At 40.9% G+C, this 23,100-nt stretch overlaps 1 protein-coding gene and 2 long non-coding RNA genes across 6 annotated transcripts; 2 read left to right on the top strand and 1 right to left on the bottom strand.

Annotated features, from left to right (window-relative positions):
• The first annotated feature begins 2,303 nt into the window (after nucleotides 1-2,303).
• Nucleotides 2,304-10,786, top strand: LOC124116568. Its single transcript, XR_007218332.1, has 2 exons — nucleotides 2,304-2,389; nucleotides 6,392-10,786. It is a non-coding gene; the product is annotated as an uncharacterized LOC124116568 (long non-coding RNA).
• Nucleotides 5,123-8,049, bottom strand: LOC124116567. The gene is made up of 3 exons (XR_007218331.1): nucleotides 7,935-8,049; nucleotides 6,383-7,345; nucleotides 5,123-5,175 (listed from the first exon to the last, which is right to left on the bottom strand). It is a non-coding gene; the product is annotated as an uncharacterized LOC124116567 (long non-coding RNA).
• Nucleotides 10,787-11,554: 768 nt separating the features above from the next.
• Nucleotides 11,555-19,143, top strand: LOC124116565 (protein DGCR6-like). 4 transcript variants are annotated; one of them, XM_048384075.1, is made up of 6 exons: nucleotides 13,028-13,088; nucleotides 13,132-13,185; nucleotides 13,397-13,547; nucleotides 15,121-15,281; nucleotides 16,976-17,082; nucleotides 18,758-19,143. In XM_048384075.1, exons 3-6 carry the CDS (start codon nucleotides 13,414-13,416, stop codon nucleotides 18,968-18,970), a joined length of 615 nt encoding a protein of 204 aa, XP_048240032.1. In that variant the 5' UTR covers nucleotides 13,028-13,088; nucleotides 13,132-13,185; nucleotides 13,397-13,413; the 3' UTR covers nucleotides 18,971-19,143. The 4 variants fall into 4 exon arrangements, with proteins under 4 accessions (XP_048240033.1, XP_048240034.1, XP_048240035.1 ...); XM_048384076.1 differs by lacking the exons at nucleotides 13,028-13,088; nucleotides 13,132-13,185 and adding an exon at nucleotides 11,555-11,593; XM_048384077.1 differs by lacking the exons at nucleotides 13,028-13,088; nucleotides 13,132-13,185 and adding an exon at nucleotides 12,088-12,128.
• Nucleotides 19,144-23,100: the final 3,957 nt, after the last annotated feature.

Below are 23,100 nucleotides of genomic sequence, written 5' to 3'. Positions count from 1 at the left end.
TCATCAAAAGATACACGTTTTAACTTGGCACGACAGCATGTTGCCAATATATTTCTAATGATCAGAAATATTAGAACGTGCTGCATGTGCGTCATATTTCAGCCTATATATATAATCTTCATCTGAATTTCAATTTTTACAGAGCTCTTATTTGTGAAAACTTGTCAGGTGTGTCGGTTATTCGAATAAAATGTATTATCTAACGTGACGATGATGTGACAAACTTCGCTCGATGGCATCTGCTACATATTGAAGCTGGCGGCATATGGTTAGAGGCTGAAGCGGCTAGTCTTTGGCGATTATAACTTTATACTATGGGAGTCTATTTACGAAACATATCATGTATACATTTAAAGACACATCGAATTCCAGCATGTATGCGAGACATTTTGCGACATTTATGAGGGCGACATTATTTCCATCAAGCCACTTCTTGCAAGAAATATTACGTACGCTTCAGTGACTATTGAAGAAATGTTGTTAACTTGGCTCAAATTTCAACCGTGTTTGTGTGTGTGTGTGTTTGTTTCATCTGTGATTTTATGTACCAAACAACAGTGTGATTCACAGTGAATATATTATGCATTGGTATCATGTAAATGATGTGATGTGATGCAACACTTTAATATTTATTTCACTCACCCAGCTGACCTAACATGGTGCAGACAGAGCGTTTTGGCACCGGGTTGATGTATGGCATTAAGGTTTTCCTGTATTTTATAAAGGCACCATACGGACTCAGTGCAGACTCAACATAATAAGTCTACGAATAAGCCGTGTGACTGTTTTTTTTCAGAAGGTGCTTAACTGGGCTGGAAATTCTTTTGTGTCAAGTTGGGTTTTTTCCAATATCGTATCAAATGTGAATGTCCCTCCTCGAAGTCTCATGGTCGCCTGGGTTGCACATGCGTTTATTCTATATAATATATTATTTTCATGGCAGGTTGAAAAAGGCAGGGTCGAGCGCCTCCTTCGTGGCATAAGGTGAAACGTTGCATACAAACACCTGTAAAGTGTTAAATGACAATCTTCCAGCGAGGACAATGAGACAATCATTTGACTTGGTTCACATGTAATAGGATTCAATTCCAGAACCCAACTCACAAACGGTTCAATATTTTTCATACAATGTTTTTTTGTATAATCAGTTCTAGTATTCTCCTGGCCAAGCTGCAATTGAAGGCAGAGGTTATGTCTTGTGTCACACCTTTCAGTATTTCTCTAAGAAAAGTAAGATCAACTATGTTATACCTTCTACTGGGATCAAGTTAAAACCGAGTTGATTTTGTTTCAAGAGTATAGCTTTCAATTATTTCTGCATTGTTTGGGTATGATTTTGCACAATTAATATCAAGCTATAGTGACTTTCAAACTTGAAAGGTTTCTTACTGTTTGGGTAATCTTCAGCTCTTTACTTCACCTTCACTTTCCACCTATTAGGGAGGCACGGGTGGCCCAGTCGTCTAAGGCGCCGCGATACGCTGTGCAGAGTTGCGTCCCTTGGGCACGTCAGATTGTGAGTTCGAATCCCGGTTCGCCCCGATTGTTTCTAGGTTTGTCAGCACCATACCCGTGCTCGTGGGTTTCACCGAAGTGGTAAACGTCTGAGACCTGCATAACTTCGGGCTTATTAGAGCGGAGCGCTTATTACGTCGAAAACGGTAACTGGAATACTGTTAAAAGCGGCGTTAAATCCAACTCACTCACTCCACCTATTAAGACCGCCTCTCATACCAACCTACTGAACAGTGTAGTGTAGTGTAGTGTAGTGTAGTGTAGTGTAGTGTTGTGTAGTGTAGAACAAGGGGTGACATCTTTCATGGTCATAATAAACTTAATACTGATGCCAAAATATGATGCAGCTACGTTGTTTCTCATTTTCTCGGTCCAGGTTATATATTTCGAAGATCATTTTCTCATATATGTGATAACCAGGCCTCCTACGATGACGAAAACGGAACACTTAAGTAACTGGAATGTTTTATGATCAAAGATCGGCCAAATATAAGAAAATGAGCAAAATGTTTAATTAGCCTTTACTGTAGATCTCGAAATAGTTATGAAATATATCAAATGTGTTCAAATGAATGACAACTGGACTTGTTTTCAACACTAAAAAACAAAAATGTAGAGTAGATGCTCAAATTGTCAAAAGGGCTGATTGTAGATGTTTTCAACAAGCATATATATATTTGAACACAAGCTTAGATCCGAAATGATTTTCTTTCGAGATATACGACGCATGCGCACATTCGAGCAACGGTTGCAATAAGCGGCACGTTTCGTAGTTATCTCCCCTTCACTAAAGATGTCGTCTGGTGGTCATTTGGCGGGCGTCTGGCGTGCACAAGAGAACGCTAAGTAACAAACTACAAGCAACGTCAGCAGCGTGAGTGCATAGCATGGGCCAATATGGCCACAGAATATGTAAATATTCCGTGAAATTAGTTTTCGTATGTTCATTGAGTTTTACTTTGAAATTTGCCTTTGTGGGTAAAATGTCAAAAGAAACGCTGTCGCTCGCTCTCAAAATTCTCGTTTTTACAGAATGTAGAATCTGTTTAGCAAACATCAGTCATGTCTAGAAATTGAACATCACAACTTGGATCATGATCTAGTTAAAACTGTTTCAGTCTTCTCAAACTGTCCCTTGGTAAGATGAAGCAGAAATCACAAACTTGTCAGTCAAAACAGTAAGAACAGTACCGGACACCTTCCGCTATTTTGGTAAGGATGTGCACGAGCTCATTCCTTAGTAACTGTTTCTATGTTTTTCAGGCGCCATTTCTGTCGCCTCGCTAAAACAACAGAGGGGTTGGGGGGCTTGTCCCCCACTCAAGCTTGAATTAAATGCTTTTGTGAAATCTTTAATTACCACAGTAGATACACAATTCATTACATTATTAGTGGCATGCATGTGTACCCCACATTCCTGTGGTAATGCCACCCAAGCTAGGCTACGTCAATGGAACCTAGCTAAGGGTAAAGGGGCGCATTTGGCCTTTAGAATTCAGTAAAACTCATTCTCACAAAACTGGCTGCTTGTCACAGTGACCTACCACCCGCAGAGATCGTTACCACGAGAAAGTGTGACGCTGTATTCTGGGGGTGCTCACCTCTCAGTTGATTTTACCGTATGTTTGATTGAACAAAAAGTAAAGTTGTATTTGTTGACGTTCATCAGCTGATGAAGACAGTGGCTCACGTGAGCAAATTCCATGATGCGCGAATTCAATCCTTATATATACAGATACATAGACTCTAAATCATAACAAAACAATCCATTAAACATCAAACTTTCATTATTCAAAGCGAACGTTATCAACGCGGAGAGTCGTGACGTCACCCGCCCCAAACATCCTTCATGTGGAGTGACATCCCTTAGTTTTACAAACGACAGAAAATGGCGGCTACGGCAATGTCATTCACTTGAAATATAAGATTTGCCAGTAAAGTTAGAGTTGGAAAGAAATCTAGACCCGGCTGATTCTGAAAATGGGTTGATATTAACGTTCTGTGAACTTTGGGTGTGTGTTTTGAGTCATACTACGGCTGCTGATGACGGGGATTACCCGAAGCAATATACATCATGCCATTGCCTCTAAATGTATTTTGCTGTGTTTCGTGTGTAAGCAAGTATATTCAACGCCGTTTTCGTCACTTTTAAATTCAAATGATGACATTGTAGGCTGATGGTGGAACTCTGAACCCCCAAGACACAAAATGTAAATGTTCACAATATTGTACCAAACAGCCTGACGGACTTTGATAGGTGAACTTTCGGCATGACTGAAATAAACGGCAATTTCTTGGTAGATCAGCCATTTCCTTAACCACTTTGTGCCGAGTTGATCGCGAGACATCACTCTGCATCCTTTGCTTCAGCAAACCATCTAAGATCGGATTTGCTTTTTTCAACTTGTTATAAACAATGTCTATCTGTCCACATATCAGATATATGACGATTAATGGCAGCACGAATGTTTTTCTGTGTATTTTTGTGATATTCTTCACATTGTGATGACCTTTTCTTTGAATCTTTAGTTTTAGCCTCGATAAAACTTTGCCATCAGGTGCCAGTCTGAAATAAATGTTATGTTTTCATGTTTCGTTTTGTCAGATACTTCAATTTCATAAATCGAGCTGTAAATGTAAGGGAGCGACCATTTGATTTCTATGGGGGGGGGAGGGGGGCGGAAGTTGTTTTCTCAGCAAACTATTTTTTTCTGAAGCCATTTCTAACAAACTATTTTTTTGTAACATACAGCTGAACAAACTATTCATTTCAGATGGTAATTTTGCAATTTTATTAAAGAGGTCATATCCAAAGATCATATAATATAGTTTTATTTGAAGGATTTTGGTGAAAATTGTTCATACCGATACCTTTTCATTTAATACATATGGTTTATTTGTATTTCAAACCATTCCTCAAACAAACCACAATATAAATATGTTCAACATTTATCAGTGAATAAATGTGTTCTTTTACAACATTGTAGCTTGGTTATTTCTTTTTGGAAATTGTTAAATTGGACGCCTGAATTTTTGTACATGCATTTAAATAGCAAAATGTGCTGAACTGAAGCCATTAACTTCATATACAAAATAGCAACAAATAGGATTAAAGTAATAGTGATGTTGCGCCGAAGGCGGCGGAAAATTTTTACGTTTATAATGCTGGAATAATTCTTTAATTTAATAGATAAATGTTGCAATGACATGCAAAACTATATCTTGAAACAAACTATTCATTTTTCTCACAGTAGTAAACATTCTATTTATTTTACTGATTATCTCCAACAAACTATTCATTTGTAAATACTTCCGCCCCCCCCCCCCCCCCCCTAGAAATCAAATGGTCGCTCCCTAACCTTTCTAGCTCGGTAGGGGTCATGTGGTTGCAAATTCATTTCTCACCCCAGTCTTCATTGAACCAATATATATATATATATATATATATATATATATATATATTTACAAAACAATTACCCAGTCACAGACTACTTTTTACAAACTGTTACAGGAATGAATGATGGTTAAATAGACATAATTTAATTTAATAACAGTTCTTTAAATTTTCAATAACATAAAAACAACAACTCGGCATACTTACTTTTGACCTTCAGTTTATATTCACACTGTTGATTGCCATCATGTAAGGCTAAGGTACACCTTAAAACAATAATTGTCAACATTAAGAAATATAATCACAGGTCAGTATACCAACACGCGCAACATACGCACTTATTTTTTATCACATACGGTTCATCGGTTCATCGTTGTACAACATTTCAGCAACGTTTTATTATCCATTATTTCTTCAATAGTCACTAAAGCATACGTAAAATGTCTTGCGCGAAGTGGCTGTATGAAAAAAACGCCTCCCTTATTATTGTCGCGAAATGTCTCATATAAATACTGTAATTAAAGGTGTCTTTAAAAATATCAAGTAGATAAACATTCAACATAAATCGACAACATTTCTACAACACATTTCACGTTAAACCAAAAGATAAAATTGAACAAACTGACAATGCATATCTCTCCCATTCAATTGTCCAGAAGTTCCATAGTATAAATTTATATTCACCAAAGACTCAGGCCGCTTCAGTTCCTAACCATATACAGTTCCTCCTGGATATAATGCCATGTTTTTCTCAGAAGGAATTTCTGCAGTCCAGATTCTCTGGTTATTATGCCACACTGTTTATAAGGCTAGTGATAGTGTTTATCAGAACAAACATTCCAATTCCCTGGTTGTGACATATTTTTTTAAATTTTGACAACGGATTTGCGAAGTGGTTAATCTTTGGAGACGATTCCCTCTTCTAAATCAACAAACTCATAGGATTGATCTCAGTTGTTTTCACAGCTAATCCTTGCACAGAGAATCAATCACTTTCTTAAAATAACCTTCAATTAGTTTTATGTTAATCATATCCTTTTCTATAAGATTAAATATATTGGCATTTCCCTTTTCTATATATCATGTCAGTAAGGTCTGTTTTTCACGTCCCTCGTTATAATGCCATATTTTCCGCTGGACGACAAGTGGCATTATAACCAGGGAGGGCTGTATATGCCGCCAGCATGATTACGTAGCAGATGACATGGAACATAATTTGTTACATCAAGGCCGTGTTAGATCACGGACCTAAATAACCGGTTATACGCCTGACAACAGTCCTTACAAATAAGAGCTGTGTAAAAACTGAAGTTCAAATTTAGGTTATTGATAGGCTTAATATGACGGAGGGGCAGCGATTTCTAACATTTTTGTTTTGATGAACTGAATAATTAGAAATACATGTATTTGTGGTAGTTTTTCGCTTTTACAATGATCTTGTTTGAATAGTGGAAGTCAATAATATGTCCTTACTGTTTTCAGGACGGCTCTCTGATGCCATGAAAAAAGAGAGAGAAGACACACTACATATGGCTGATGTCCCTGCTGCAGCAGACAGTCTACCTCCACTGCTCCCAGATGTTTGTTCCAGTCCATGCTGCCAGGCTACAGAAGTCCCTGCATCTCACAGACACGGCTGCACCAGACAGTCGAACTCGACTGCTCCCAGATGTTTGTTCGAGTGCCTTCTGCCGAGTACAGAAGTCCCTGCTTCTGGCAGACTCGGCTGCACCATTGTCACAGGCCATCTGCTGCCAGATGGTTGTTGAAGCAAGCCGCTTACCATCCAGCAGAGGATGGCACCATGAAGACGGTCCCCCATGTCACGTCACGAGGACGGACAGGAACGACTGCACTGGCAACAATGGCGATGAATATCACCCAGGTGCACTGTGCGCTGAAGTGTTTTGATGGCAAAGCAAAGTCACAAACGGAGTGGATGCCTTCGAGATTTGCACTGTGTACCAGAGTGTTTTGGTGGGAAAGCCAAGTCACAAGTCTACTCTCTGGTGAACTGGCCCCATACGAAGATGGGAGTGGCGGTGTACAGCTCCTAAGATTAGGCCTTTGACCCTGTCAGCGAGTACTGGGTTGGTCTAACTGCCATGTCACTGTAACAGGCCACCTCTTGACTTACAGAACGACTGCTCAAAAGGTTAGGCCTTGGACCCTGTCAGCGAGTACTGTGTAGGTCTTACTGTCACTGTCATAGGCCAACACGTGACTCAGGGGGGAAACCTCAGAAGACGTGACTTTCCATCAACGTCAGTGGCGCCTAAAACATCCTTGGCATGGCTGTCGACAACAATCCAGTCACCAGCAGAGTTCTGCAGCAAGGCTGAACCTCTTCCATCAAGGGTTATAACGGCTCCCTGGCAGTCCTGGGCGTTGAACACCCTCCCCACGACGTCCCGAACTTTCCGAACTTTCTTTCATCTGAAAATATAGAGAATATAATTACTGCTAACAGAGACATGCTGAATTGTTAAGAGAATACCTCAGCTTTACCTATATAATATTGAAAATCCTAATATAATATCATGATGTCATCTGTTATATATACTTTACTCTTGTTCTAATAAGTCTTATATAGCCCCAAGTCGAAAATGGGCAAGGTATTATTAGCTGTTAATTGCCAGTGCCAGTTTTTATCAGAACAAGCGTTCGAATTCCCTGGGTATGCCATATTTTAAAAAAAATTAACAACAAATTTGCGATGTGGTTAATTTTTGGAGACTATTCCCTCTTCTAAACTAACAAACTAATAGGATTGATCTCAGTTGTTTTCACAGCTAATCCTTGCACAGAGAATCAATCACTTTCTTAAAATAACCTTTAACTAGTTTTATGTTAATCATATCCTTTTCTATAAGATTAAATATATTGGCATTTCCCTTTTCTATATAATATCAGTAAGGTCCGTTTTTCACATCCCTCGTTATAATGCCATATTACGACGAAAAGTGGCATTATAACCAGGGGGGAAACCTCAGAAGACTTGACTTTCCATCAACGTCAGTGGCACCTAAAATTTCCATGGCATGGCTGTCGACAACCATCCGGCCACCAGCAGGGTTCTGCAGCAAGGCCGAGCTTCTGCCATCAAGGGTAATAATGGCTTCCTGGCAGTCCTGGGCGTTGAACACCCTTTCCACGACGTCCCGAACTTTCTTTCATCTGAAAATATAGAGAATATAATAACTGCCAACAGAGACACGATGAATAGTTCAGAGAATTCCTCAGCTTTACCTATATAATACTGTAAATCCTAATATAATATCATGATGTCATCTGTTATATATACTTTACTCTTGTTCTAATAAGCCTTATATAGCCCAAAGTCGTAAATGGGCAAGGTATTATTTGCGTGTAAAACGTTTCAGTGACGATATTTGTACCATGCTAATCTGGCCTTCCATGGCCTTTCCTCTGCTGTCAGATGTTTGCTTCTGATTTATTTTCACTTTGGTTCACAGAAGACCCAATTCCCATCGTTCCGAGTACGGCGTCTAGTCCACAGAGCAACGTATTTCAATTAAATATACAGATATATAAAACCATAAATATAACATGTAATTCAGGGGATGTCAAATTGAAAGAGTGACTCGAAGGTTGAATACATCTATCTACTCCTTGACACCTGCAACAGACTTATTTGCAAAAGGTTGTAAGTGCATGGTAGTAGATGTATTAGTTCCATCGGCTGCACCAGACATTGTCACAGGCCATCGGCTGTCAGATGGTTGTTGATGCTAGCTGCTTCCTATCGAGCAGAGGATGGCTACATGAAGGCGGTCCCCCATGTCACACGTCAAGAGACGAGTCCAGAGACCGACAGGAACATCTGCACTTGCAACAATGGCGATGAATGTCACCATGGTTTCACCGTAGTGCCTGAGTGTTTTGATGGCAAAGCAAAGTCACAAATGGCGGTGAATGCCTCGAGATTTGCACTGTGTACCAGAGTGTTTTGATCGGAAAGTAATGTCACAAGTCTACTCTCTGGTAAACTGGCCCCATACGAAGTTGGGAGTGGCAGTGTACTGCTCGAAAGGTTAGGTCTTGGACCCTGTCAGCGAGTACTGGGTGTGTCTAACTGCCATGTCACTGTAACAGGTCACCTTTTGACTTATAGAAGGACTGCTCGAAAGGTTAAGTCTTGGACCCTGTCAGTGAGTACTGGGTCTGTCTAACTGCCATGTCAGTGTAATAAGCCACCACTTGACTCGGGGAAAGGAAACCTTTAGAAGACTTGACTTTCCATCAACGTCAGTGGCGCCTAAAACATCCTTGGCATGGCTGTCGACAACCATCCAGCCACCAGCAGGATTCTGCAGCAAGGCTGAACTTCTGCCATCAAGGGTTATAATGGCTCCCTGGCAGTCCTGGGTGTTGAACACCCTCCCCACGACGTCCCGAACTTTCTTTCATCTGAAAATATAGAGAATATAATTACTGCTAACAGAGACATGATGAATTGTTAAGAGAATACCTCAGCTTTACCTATATAATACTGAAAACTCTAATATAATATCATGATGTCATCTGTTATATATGCTTTGTTTTTGTTCTAATAAGCCCTATATATCCTCTAGTCGTAAATGGGTGACGATGTTTCTACTATGCAAATCTTCCTTTCAATGGCCTTTCCTCTGCTTTCAGATGTCTGCTTCTGATTTATTTTAATTCTGGTCGCGTCGTGCCGAGGACGGCGTCCAGTTCACGGAGCAACGTATTTCCCAATGTCCATTAAATATAGAAATATGTAAAACCATAGATATAACATGTAATTCAGGGAATGTCAAATTGAAAGAGTGACTCGAAGGTTGAATACATCTATCTACTCTTTGAAACCTGCAACAGACTTATTTGCCAAAGGCTGTACGTGCATCGTAGCAGACCGTGTCTGTCTTTTCTGTATTCTTCAGCCCTAGAACACTTCCGTTTCCGTGACCTTGACAGATGGGGGGAAAACAATGGTGTAGCATTTTGTAATATGAATAATATTGTAAACAATAATGTAGCATTATGTAATATCAACAATATTATAAACAAGTGTGTAGCATTATGTAATATCAATAATATTATTAAGATATAGTTATAGAAAACATTTCTACATAATAAGATATCATCGGAGATTTAAGTTGGCAACGTCTTTTGTCCATGTGTATATCAGTCATTACTCCTAAGAATATTTTTCAGCGAAAGCTCACTACTTTTTCATGTGTGATAAGTTACAGTTTTCAAACAGCTCTTATTCCGGGAGTACTTGTATGATGAACGGCTGAATCTAAAATTCTATATTTAGTATTACTTACAACAGTGTACCTCAACCGGTACGATTAACATGCTAACATAACAACACAAGTACTGCAGGAATTCAGTTTTATCTTCATAAAACATGTTGTGTCGTGTGATTATTTTGTGAATTTCTTGATATGTGTGCTGCTGTACACTAGTGATTTTTACCTCTTTATATAAATACTGAATTGAACATTTGTCTTTCTCATGAAATTTGCCACTTTGGACCTCTTGTTCTTACGCTTCCTCTGTTCACTAGTGGCAACATTGGCATGCTTAGTGTCACTGTCAGCACGAAGATGTCGTTCAAATCCAACATTACCAAATCCAAATTAGCAGTTGACGTTTGTGTCTGCTGGTACAGTTCATACTGAGTATGTGCAACCTATTCAACTTGAACACTATAGCCAAAAAATATGATGATGTAGAAATAGAATATTGCTTTTAATATGTATGTTAATAATGTGTTTTGTGCTTGATGTGACAATACTATTGACTTCCTCAATGATATGCAGTTAATTATGTTCTTTGTGTAATTTAGAGTTTGTGGTCGTAATAAATATATATATCGTGTAATCATTGTTGATAGTAGTTCATTAATAACAAGAAGATATACACAGAATCAAGTCTTGGACAGCTGCATTTCTACCAAGTTAATCAGTAAATTTAACCAGGTTCAACAAACAAACGCTTCGAAGTGTCCTAATATTGGCCTATGAATAATCTGAAATGAAAGTTGCTAATTTTATAGCAGTTATCAAAATTAGCAATAGCAACTTGCCATGGTCAATAAAATGTGTAGGTTCATACTTTTAGAAACTTAATTCAAACTGATGATGTAATTATGACATTATCAGCGGTTCACAAAGTTCATGGTCTAAAACAAATTCATGGTTTCAAATGGTCGTGAAATAAATATACTGCTTTGAGGGTATGTCATGATAAATATGGAGTCAATTTATAATGTAAACTGACCTAAAACAACATGCACGCACACCTAACACCATGTATAGTCCTCGTAAAACACTGCCCCATCCTTGTAATAAACGAACAGATCAATGCAGCAGTTACTTGTTGAAATGTCGGAATTCAAAACAAAACAAAACAGGAAATATACGAAGTGACATGGTGGTACTGTTGCGTGGATCGATGCTCATAATGTCAATCACCTGATTGTCTGGTTCAGACTCGCTTATTTACAGGCCGCCGTCATAGGCAAACAAATGTTTAAGATAAAATCGAAAATGCCCATTGAAGAAAGAAATAATGACTGTAAGATGCGTGTGCGCCTGTGGACGTTTTCTCCAAAACTTCAAACGGCGTTTGTGTAGTATGTCACGGTAAGGAGCTTTGCTTCAACCAGAGTTGCGTCCCTTGACCCTTGTGAGTCCAAACTCCTCACAGCGATAGTACGTTCCCGGAGCTCTCTATACTATCGCTGCCACCAGTCAAAACTCCACACTGTGAATAGGTGGCCACAACCATGCTTGGAGTTGAACTCGCAATCGAATGGCCGTTATGTTTACAAACAAGTGACGACTGTCGTGACGCCGAATACACTTATCGCTGCTAAATTACTTTCTTCGTTTGTCAATTTAAATTTCTGTTTCATTAAAACTATCGTGTTATTGATATAGTAAGAATGTAAGGGAGAAGTTGGTTGATTTTCCGTTAGTCTGCAATCTCGAACCAATCTGATTATCAAAACAACAAAGTAAATTCATCTGGAAAACATGGTCAGTCGTAAAGCTTTTCAAATTGAAATATGATGGCATTCCCAAAGACATAAACAAAAGTATAAACATTACTACATATGGGGTTGGAGGGCAAATTTCAAGATTCTTGTAATGGCCGCGCCCACACTGGTGATGTTACCGAGAGTGTAACGAAGGTGTCACGCGCTGGGAAGGAGCTTGTTGTGAGTCTTTGGTCTTTCTTTCTCACGCGAGAAAATATAAAAAATACTGACATTATTATGGCTCTTCCATGTAGGCCTTTCAGCCACTATCCATTATTTTCTACTAACAATTGTTCATAATCTGAGCATATTTCAATGCGAATGTGCCCACGGCTTTGTGCGAGGTTACGTGCTGTTACAGTTGTTCAGTTTTCGATCGACAATTGTCGTCCACTGGTTTTGCCAATATCCTTACCTGGGCAATATGGCTATTGATTCCGTAGTCCCCAAACACACATTTGCGTGGGACAGACACCAGGCGATATTCCAGGCTTTGGGAACACCAGGCCTGCACTGTGTTAAGCATGTTTGGTCTTATAGAGATGCAAACCTTATTTAGACTTTACGATTTGTTCAGGCCATATCATTATCAATGACTTCATACTGGTGTGCAGGCTAAAACGGCACCTCAGCCAAACGTCACCTCATTTGGCGAAAACGGCATCTCTTCTTTTTAAAAACGATAAGGACGATTTATCAAAGGCACCTAAAGTAGTTACTGAAACACCGGACCGATATATGAATCAGGGGTCTGTGCGATCTATGTAGTATGTGCTTTATTTACATGCTTTACTATGTAATGTTGCAGAATATTTGATTTATTTACATTGTATTGTCTTGTCTTTAGCAGATTTTCACAGTTGTTCACAGTTGAATATTGTCTTAAATACAGTTTCAGCTTGACATTAAGTTAATTTGAGTATAAAGGTACTTAAAACTTCAAAGCATGTGATGTTTTCACAATAAGTTTAGTTGCCCCTCCCAATCAAAGAATCTGTGAGTAAATTGGAGTACAGGCTAGTTTCTAATGTAAACTTGTTTTAAAACTTCACAATTATTTGTGTTTGCAAGTGACCATGTGAGTTTAATTTTACTTATTTCAGTACCAAGGAAAGAAAAATAAGGTGTTGTTTTCGCCAGGCAAGTTGCCGTCTCACTTTAGGCGAGGTGCCATTTTCGCCAGTCTGTGCTGTTTTCGCCAGTCTGTGCTGTTTTCGCTTGGTGACATTTTGCTGAGGTGCCGTTTTAGCTATAACCCTTCATACTGTACATAATCGTGTGCTAAATGTTTTATCTTTATCAGCTTCTCGGTTAATTTATCTCAAAGTGGATATGAATATTTTCATCTAACAACATGTTAAATGTCCTTTAAAGTTTTTTAATGATATATGGTCACATCTGTAGATGCTGTGCATCATTAACATTGTCATCTTCTTCCACATTTGCAGGTTTTCTGCACTGACGTATGTACGTGAAATGCAGCACAATGAATGCTGGGGATCCTCAGTCAAACGATGATCAGTCCCTCAAAGAGCAGCGCCAGAAGAATCACTACCTCCTGAACAGTGAACTGCAGAGCATGGCAAGAGAACTGCCCATGTGAGACATGCTTGAACCACAGGAATACATAGCTTCAACTTCAACTTCAACTTTTATTGACCCATGTAATCTATGAGGCCTAAAATTTGTGTGTGTGCATGTGTACAGATATGTATTCCTGTGCTTGAAATAATGTGGTAACATGTGTATGTTACTGTTGTCATGAACGCCCTCATGACAGTGATAATCACAGAGGCTAAGTAAAGAATAACAAAACAATTCATGCTCCATCCATGCTCAGAGCGTATGAATGTATAGATACTGTTCATCATTTCCTGGAGATAACTATCAGTATATGATATTGTGAGACTGCTCTTACATTCGTGACCAACTCGTGTTATTCTGGGACAAGCCGAAGAGCGACGCGTGCCCCTCTCATTGCTACAGGGTTCCGTCTTAGCGCAAACGGGCATACCTAAAACAATTGTCAACTCGTTGCAAAATGGTTCACATATCTTTTCCCATATAGTATATATATTTCAGATGCAATTTAAAGCACATCGAGACGTGCGGAATTATACAGTATGATTGAACACATTTAACTGTATCCATGGTATAGTTTTATATGCAAGACATATGTAAAATAAAAAAATATTTCTGAGGGATTCTTTGATGAAGAACTTGAAAGCATACGCGCATTCTGATTGGTTTGTCGTATTTTCGCACATAACATTCATTGATAGGGGGACGAGTCTTCTTGCAGGTTACGGAAAGGGGCGAGTGGTGACGAATGACTGCTCCTAGTTGGCAGAAATCTATGGCTCACTTTGCTTAGAAGTAATGCTTTAATCATTGTTAATTCATTGCTTTAAACTACAAATACGCCAATAAACAACAAAGCACCAAGGGACATAATCCTGCCTGAGAGTTATCTCCAATAGGACAGAGAACCTATTAACAGGTATGGGCAGTCAGGATATGAACCAACAGTGAAATAGATTTTAAAACCTTGTGGTCTGTTGATGAAAAGGAAAACAAACGTCTGCTTGGTAAATATATGAGAAAGAAATTCTTAAGATGGAATTGTTGCCCTAAAGTGGACTATAGGCTGGGATAGTGGAACATGCATAAACATTTCATTTAACCTGTTGAAAGAGTCACTTTAAAAAATATTCAGACCAGAACTAATTAATTTACCATATTCGACGTAATGAGCGCCCAGGCCGCTCTCAAAATTAGAAATAGGGGGCTCTTATTAGAATATTATTTTGGTGAAAAAAACAGAGTTGAAAGATAAATTTTGTGGTTTATGCTGACAGCCTGAAATGTTTATGTACAACAGGTATATTTTTCCAGAATTTAATTGCTCATAATTAAGGGTGCATATAACACACAAGTGCGTATTATACGCGAATAAATAAGCCTTGTGTACATTGATCAATCGGAAGGGGTGCTCATACGGATTGATCACTAGCCAATATATTAGCAAATACCGTTGTGGGCGCTTATTAGAGCGGAGTGCTTATTACGTTGAATACTGTAGTTTCTTTCACTGGATATGGTAGCAAGAGATCTAAATCAGTGAAACTGTCCAGGCCCTCACCTACACACAGTTTAAATGTCGCTGTTGTAGGAAGTTCCAGCAGCGTCTGCCCTACGACCTCCTGTCTGGCCTGGCCAATGCCCTGCTGGACGGGACGGTGTTTGAGATTGTCCGGAGCCTGGAGGAGGTGCAGCATCTTGAGGAGAAGAGTCTCTTCAACCAGCGGTCAAAGCTCAACAGTGAACACAAGGGTAGGTAACTCTTCATAGCTCTCATAGTAAAACAAATGGGAGTGTGTCTGCCATGATCTTATTAGCTGAAAAACATTGTCAAATGGACTTTTCACAGGGTATGTTTACTTTTCAAACCAGTGTTCAACCCAACGTTTTCAGACACTCACCAAGTGACCATTGACAAGACATATATGTGATTTTGTTAATACTAATGTGCAATTTTCAAAGGCCAAGCAGTCTTTGTCCTTACCCGAGCATTAAAGGGGCATTGATCTAAAACAATTCCCCAACACTTCTCTGTAAGCTTATCAAGAATTGCACTTAAAGGGGTACTGATCTAAAGCTATTCCCCGGGACTGGTTGTTGCCTTTGTTATTGTTTTTTCCCCCGTGAGTACCCGGATGATGTAGCAGAATTCTAGACTAGTTTGCGACCCGTGCTGCGCGTTTTGTAAGAGCATTTGTCACTTGTATTGATAGTATAAGGGCGTATGGTCACATTGATCCACAAAATGAAATACAGTTTTGGAAATAATAAGGAAATGTAGGTATCTTTGTGAGTAGCATCGGTAATGGTGACAAAGTTTTGATAGGTCACTTGCTTGGCAACTGTGCGATTTTCCTTTACACTATTTTGACTTGCAACACAGTAAATATTTCACCTGAGCATTGCTTTTTTTATCGTGTTTATATTTTTACAGTCAAAATGTGCAAAATTTTCACTAGGAAATTTATCAAACACCAAAATATTCACTTATTTTACAAATTGACTGAAAAATATGTCCATCTGTATTATCGGTTAACCCTTTGAACAAAGTACCGGGGTATGTTGTTTTTACATTGGCACTTCACGCCATGATATGAGTGTATTCTCTTTGCTTTAGTAAACCTACACAGTAAACACTTACTTTTGACATATCCACTGTGCAAGATAACAGTGATTAATCAATCAACAATATATTTTTAATTGATCTTTTGATGACTAGGAATGATCCGTTGATTTACAAAAAAGTAAATCAACTGATCATTCATCTCTTGCTTGGCTGCCACATGCATATTACATAACAGACATTTCACCTCACTTCAAACCTGGATTTAGATTGAATAATTACCCCAGACACAAGAAATGCCAAATGGGAACCTTTATCAGGTAATCTGAGTGGTGCTAATTATACCTGTAATAAATTCATTAACTGAACATCAAGTGAATACCAAAAAATATACCAGAAAACATGAATAACAACAAGGGAGTAGTAATAATATTATCCACGCAATCCGAAATCCGAAAATGCTTTCACTTCGTGGATACTTTTTTTTATTATTAAACCATAACCATTAGGGGTATTTCCAAATAACAACATCCAATGAGCTTCCACCATTCCTTTTGTCTGTTTGTTTAGGCTGAAGAAATTAATTAACATGTACCCTTTGTCAAAATTTTCATAGATCACAGGTAACCAATCAGTGTTCAAAAATGCGTAAAACAAATATTGCCTCGAAGTTTATTTAGCTGTCCTTGCAGACGGAAGCCCAGTCTCTTGTCATGCTCAGATGCGTTAGCGAGCAAATCGACTCTAGCGGTTAGTGTCAGACGCCAGAGATAAGTGCCCCTTTAACAGTCATTGTTTTAGGCTGTCACAGATTCAAATACTGTTACTGTATCAGAAACTCTCAAGGACGTGCATTACTTCTGATTGTGACTGATGTTTGTAGCTCAGCGTCACGAGATGCAGAAGAAGCACAAGGAGATGATCCAGTCATGTCAGACCAAGCCCCACAACCTGCCACTGGTGCAGTCACAGATAGAGCGGGAATGGGAGGTCAGTACTTGGCAGTGATTGCGGTGAGATAACGTGGGAGGTCAGTACTTGGCAGTGGTGCCTGTGAGATACTTGGGAGGTCAGTACTTGGCTTTGGCAGCTGTGAGATAACGTGGGAGGTCAGTACTTGGCAGTGGTAGCTGTGAGATAACGTGGGAGGTCAGTACTTCGAAGTGGTGACTGTGAGATACGTGGGAGGTCAGTACTTGGAATTGGTGGCTGTGAGATAACGTGGGAGGTCAGTACTTGGCTTTGGTAGCTGTGAGATAACTTGGGAGGTCAGTACTTGGCAGTGGTAGCTGTGAGATACATGGGAGGTCAGTACTTGGAATTGGTGGCTGCGAGATACGTGGGAGGTCAGTACTTGGCTTTGGTAGCTGTGAGATAACGTGGGAGGTCAGTACTTGGCAGTGGTAGCTGTGAGATAACGTGGGAGGTCAGTACTTGGCAGTGGTAGCTGTGAGATAACATGGGAGGTCAGTACTTGGCAGTGGTAGCTGTGGGATACGTGGGAGGTCAGTACTTGGCAGTGGTAGCTGTGAGATACGTGGGAGGTCAGTACTTGGAAGTGGTGGCTGTGAGATACATGGGAGGTCAGTACTTGGCAGTGGTAGCTGTGAGATAACGTGGGAGGTCAGTACTTGGCAGTGGTAGCTGTGAGATAACTTGGAAGGTCAGTACTTGGCAGTGGTAGCTGTGAGATACATGGGAGGTCAGTACTTGGAAGTGGTGGCTGTGAGATACGTTGGAGGTCAGTACTTGGCTTTGGTAGCTGTGAGATAACGTGGGAGGTCAGTACTTGGCAGTGGTAGCTTTGAGATAATGTGGGAGGTCAGTACTTGGCTTTGGTAGCTGTGAGATGACGTGGGAGGTCAGTACTTGGCAGTGGTAGCTGTGAGATACGTGGGAGGTCAGTACTTGCAAGTGGTGGCTGTGAGATAACGTGGGAGGTCAGTACTTGGCTTTGGTAGCTGTGAGATGACGTGGGAGGTCAGTACTTGGCAGCGGTAGCTGTGAGATATGTGGGAGGTCAGTACTTGCAAGTGGTGGCTGTGAGATACGTGGGAGGTCAGTACTCGGCTTTGGTAGCTGTGAGATAACTTGGGAGGTCAGTACTTGGCTTTGGTAGCTGTGAGATATGTGGGAGGTCAGTACTTGGAAGTGGTGGCTGTGGTGGCTGTGAGATACGTGGGAGGTCAGTACTTGGCTTTGGTAGCTGTGAGATAATGTGGGAGGTCAGTACTTTGAAGTGGTAGCTGTGAGATAACGTGGGAGGTCATTACTTGGCAGTGGTAGCTGAGATTGAGCAGATAGCCTTGATATAGAGTGGGAGGTCAGTACTTGGCAGTGGTAGATGAGATTGAGCAGATAGCCTTGATATAAAGTGGGAGGTCAGTACTTGGCACTGGTAGCAGTGAGATAATGTGGGAGGTCAGTACTTGGCAGTGGTAGCTGTGAGATAACGTGGGAGGTCAGTACTTGGCAGTGGTAGATGAGATTGAGCAGATACCCTTGATATAAAGTGGGAGGTCAGTACTTGGCAGTGGTAGCTGAGATAGAGCAGATAGCCTTTATATATAGTAGGAGGTCAGTATCATCCCATAAGATATATAATATGTATGTGGACAAAATAAATAGGTCCCAGTTTCTCAAGTTTTGCATTGTTTTGATTCAGACAATGACCAAACGCTGTGACGAGGAGTTGAAGAAGAAGGACATGAAGGTCATTCTTGACCTTGACCAGAAGGTCATGGACCAGCAGGTGATGCTGGAGAAGGCTGGAGTCCCGGGATTCTTTGTGACCAACAACAGGCAGGAGATCCGCCTTCAGATGTACCTCCTGGAGTTCATTCTCCGACTGAGTCGCATGAACATGCCACTGTGTTGACCACTCTCCTACCAGGAGTTCCATGCGGCTGACAGCCAGCCAGCGTAGTACACTCTCCTACCCAGAGTTCCATGTGTCCGGCAGCCAGCCAGCCAGCATAGTACACTCTCCTACCCAGAGTTCCATGTGGCCGGCAGCCAGCCAGCATGGTACACTCTCCTACCCAGAGTTCCATGCGGCCGACAGCCAGCCAGCATAGTACACTCTCCTACCCAGAGCTCCATGCGGCCGGCAGCCAGCCAGCATAGTACACTCTCCTACCCAGAGATCCATGCGGCCGACAGCCAGCCAGCATAGTACACTCTCCTACCCAGAGCTCCATGCGGCCGACAGCCAGCCAGCATAGTACACTCTCCTACCCAGAGTTCCATGTGTCCGGCAGCCAGCCAGCATAGTACACTCTCCTACCCAGAGTTTCTTGTGTCCGGCAGCCAGCCAGCATAGTACACTCTCCTACCCAGAGTTTCTTGTGTCCGGCAGCCAGCCAGCATAGTACACTCTCCTACCCAGAGTTTCTTGTGTCCGGCAGCCAGCCAGCATAGTACACTCTCCTACCCAGAGTTTCTTGTGTCCGGCAGCCAGCCAGCATAGTACACTCTCCTACCCAGAGTTTCTTGTGTCCGGCAGCCAGCCAGCATAGTACACTCTCCTACCCAGAGTTTCTTGTGTCCGGCAGCCAGCCAGCATAGTACACTCTCCTACCCAGAGTTTCTTGTGTCCGGCAGCCAGCCAGCATAGTACACTCTCCTACCCAGAGTTCCTTGCGGCCGGCAGCCAGCCAGCATAGTACACTCTCCTACCCAGAGTTTCTTGTGTCCGGCAGCCAGCCAGCATAGTACACTCTCCTACCCAGAGTTCCTTGCAGCCGGCCGGCAGCCAGCCAGCATAGTACCTCTGCCACAGGCCAGCGCCATGTGACGATTCGTCACATCTTTGACAGACCATACAAGATATTGCATATGCTTTTCATCCATTTCATGTTTGACAAGTCTACACATTTTCATAAACAAATGTCAAAGAATGGTTACGGTTCATTCAGAAAGAATCCAAATACGTGAAAATCTACATGTTTTTGCGTAGTTATCATTTGTTTACATTGGTTGTAAGGCTCCACGTGCTGTCATCGAAGCCCAACGGAGAGCTAGCCATACGGTCACTTTGATGCATAAATATATATTGTCATGCAACTCACTGTCGCAGTTGTAGTAGCTTATTTATATAATTATGCAAAACAATATGTAAAGCGCCCCAAAATACTTGCATTAGTCCGTTCTATACTGATTTCTGAAAAAGCGAGTTTGTTTACAAACAAGAGAAAAGTCCGGTCACGTGATATGCAAATTAGCCTGTGGCAGTGGTGTTATGCTGAGTCACCACTGCGCCGGAGTGTGTGTGTGTTGAGACCCTGTATCCCATGACAACAGGGCTGACCAATCAGGAGGAGGTGGATATGGTGAGTGACGTGGCTGATATTAAGATGCCCAATTGTGGGTTGTTGCTTATGCTATCAACACCATGTTTGTGTTCCCGAGAGTCAGTTATTTACAGGCCACCAGTATACAACAGGCGTATTGTTGACAATGGCAGGATAACATTCATTCACTCACTCACTCGGGACCTGAATGGGAGAACATGTCGGTGATCGGTGTCTACCTGGACCTGCAGAGCTCATCCTGGGAATCATTGGGACTAGCCTTTCCTGTGTTGAAGGATGACTGAGGATAACTCTGGATGTCCCTGGACAGTTGGCAGATATGACAAAACAAGGAGCCTGTTACCATGGTTATGTGGCCAGTACAGCACTCATGTCGAAGTCAACAGATCGGTTTCCTATTGTCGGATGAAGGGAGTCAGGTGTTCAAGACACACAATTGATCAATGCATGTATGGATAGAAGTCTTGGGAAAAGGTTCTCAAGTGTGTGCCATAAGAACCTCTGACTATCAAAGGGCCTGATACCAGAGCTGATAAAACTGACTGATGGTGGGTGAATTAGGAACAAAACTTTGTTCATGTCACCGTTAATACCATCATGACCATTACTACAAGATGTTAAGACTAGAACCCAGTAAAGAGATCAGTCCGCTATAATAGCAAAAATGGACATTTGTAATCCCTTATCCTTGGCATTGTAAACAGATGTTGATGCTCTCATCGAACATAGGCAATAAAGAATTTTATATTCTATTGGGGGCCTGTAAATTTTGTAATACTTGCAATGTGATTTGAATAGTTCAATATAGTGTCAGCACTGAAGCAATATTGGCCAAACATCAAACAAACCTATGTTTGTGTCAATTTAATGGAAGTGTTTTTAATCCCCTGAACACAAGGTTACCAGGGTTGAAAAGGTTACCAGGGTTACCTACAACAAATATTTGAACTGTCCATATGTACCAGGTGAGCTTTTTTTTTATCTTCTGAATCTTAAGTGTTTAAGAGGATGAATGCGTTTGAGGTATGACATGTCTGAGATCCCATGAACTTATGACCAAAACTGCATTTAAACTCACTTCCATGTGAGAAATAAAGTTTACAATGCTCGGTGATGTATTTGTTTTGTTTGATACATATATTGCAGGTTTGTGCTCTGAGATTTTGTCCAAATTACACACAGAAAGATAGCGTAACAGTGAATAACGTTGTTTTGTTTGTTGTTTAACGCCACACTCAGCAATATTCCCGCTATATGACGGCAGTCTGTGAAAAAGACACATCGAGTCTGGACCAGACAATCCAAAGATTGACATCATGAGTATCGGTCCACACAACTGGGATAAGAAAACTTGTATCCACCAAGGCAGTGAACCTGACCACCAGATCCCTCTAGTTGCCTCTTACGACAAGCATAGTCGCCTTTTACGGCAAGCATGGGTTACTGAAGACCTATTGCTAGCCGTGACTGTTTAAAGAATTCCCGTAGTCACAAGATATCTATGTTGTATTGCCACACTCAGCAATATTCCAGCTATAACACAGTGGTTAGCATAGTTATAAAACAATTTTTCCTTAACTTTGCTACCTTTCACCATGTTCACAACTGTAAGAAATGACTACATTCAGTCTATTTACGTAAGTGTCTTGCATGGTGCACAAATATTCACACTCTTGAAATGTTGGTCAGTCTTCAAGAACAGACGGGGGCACGGGTGGCCCAGCCGTCTAAGGTGCCCTGATTCGCTGTGCAGAGTTGCATCCCTTGGGCACGCCAGAAACCTATGATTGTGGGTTTGAATCCCGGTTTGCCCCGATTATGCACCATTCCCGTGCTCGTGGGTTTCACCAAAGCGGTAAATGTCTAAGACCTGCATCAATTCGGGCTTTCCTCCCACTTTAAGCTGTCACCCTGGGATATATCTGGAATACTGTTAAAAGCGGCGTTAAACCCAACTCACTCACTCACTCAAGAACAAACAGTTTAAATGTAAATCTAAGGAAAGGGAGATAACTCTGTTCAGAATGAAGACAAGAATCAACAATCAAGGCAAAATACCAATCTAATCTAAATCCAACCTTTTACTCTGATACGATACCTCCTAAATATTTCCATAGAAAGTCAAGTCAGGTGAACTTTCTAATTGGCCAAACAGTAACATGTCGACTTCCAAACTGAAACAATATGTTTATCCAGAATTCTATACATGCTATATGCTATAGAATTCAGTGTTAAGCTAATAAATAACAAAGGAATGTTACACAATTAACAATCGTCTTATAAAATTAACTAGGAGTACTGTACAATTACAAAGGCAGTTTATAATACAGTAGCAGTGGAAATAGAAATAAAGACAGATATAATAAAATTCACCTAGCAGCAACAGTGGTCAAGCTTCCAAAATACACATAGGTTTGATATCCAGGGTGAAAATGTGAAAAAGTTCCATTCCATGCTGGATTGGGGCGGTCGGGTAGCCTAGTGGTTAAAGCGTTCGCTCGTCACGCCGAAGAACCGGGTTCGATTCCTGACATGGGTACAATGTGTGACGCCCATTTCTGGTGTCCCCCGCCGTGATATTGCTGGAAGATTGCCAAAAGCGGCGTAAAACCATACTCACTCACTCACTCACTCCATGCTGGATTAGTCAATAGCTGTTCTTGAAGATTCCAGATGACATTTTTGTTGTATAATG

This window comes from Haliotis rufescens, unplaced genomic scaffold (assembly GCF_023055435.1).
Source record: "Haliotis rufescens isolate VD_foot unplaced genomic scaffold, xgHalRufe1.0.p SCAF_5, whole genome shotgun sequence".
NCBI classification, from domain to species: domain Eukaryota; kingdom Metazoa; phylum Mollusca; class Gastropoda; order Lepetellida; family Haliotidae; genus Haliotis; species Haliotis rufescens.
Note: the sequence above shows the minus strand (reverse complement) of the source record. Positions and strands in the feature narration are given on the sequence as shown.

Bases quoted from the DNA above. Each gene is read 5' to 3' on its own strand.
- LOC124116565 (XM_048384076.1), top strand. From the start codon at position 13,414: ATGTACGTGAAATGCAGCACAATGAATGCTGGGGATCCTCAGTCAAAC. The intron at 13,548-15,120 runs GTGAGACATGCT...TCGCTGTTGTAG, and splicing joins ATGGCAAGAGAACTGCCCAT to GAAGTTCCAGCAGCGTCTGC. The intron at 15,282-16,975 runs GTAGGTAACTCT...TGATGTTTGTAG, and splicing joins GCTCAACAGTGAACACAAGG to CTCAGCGTCACGAGATGCAG.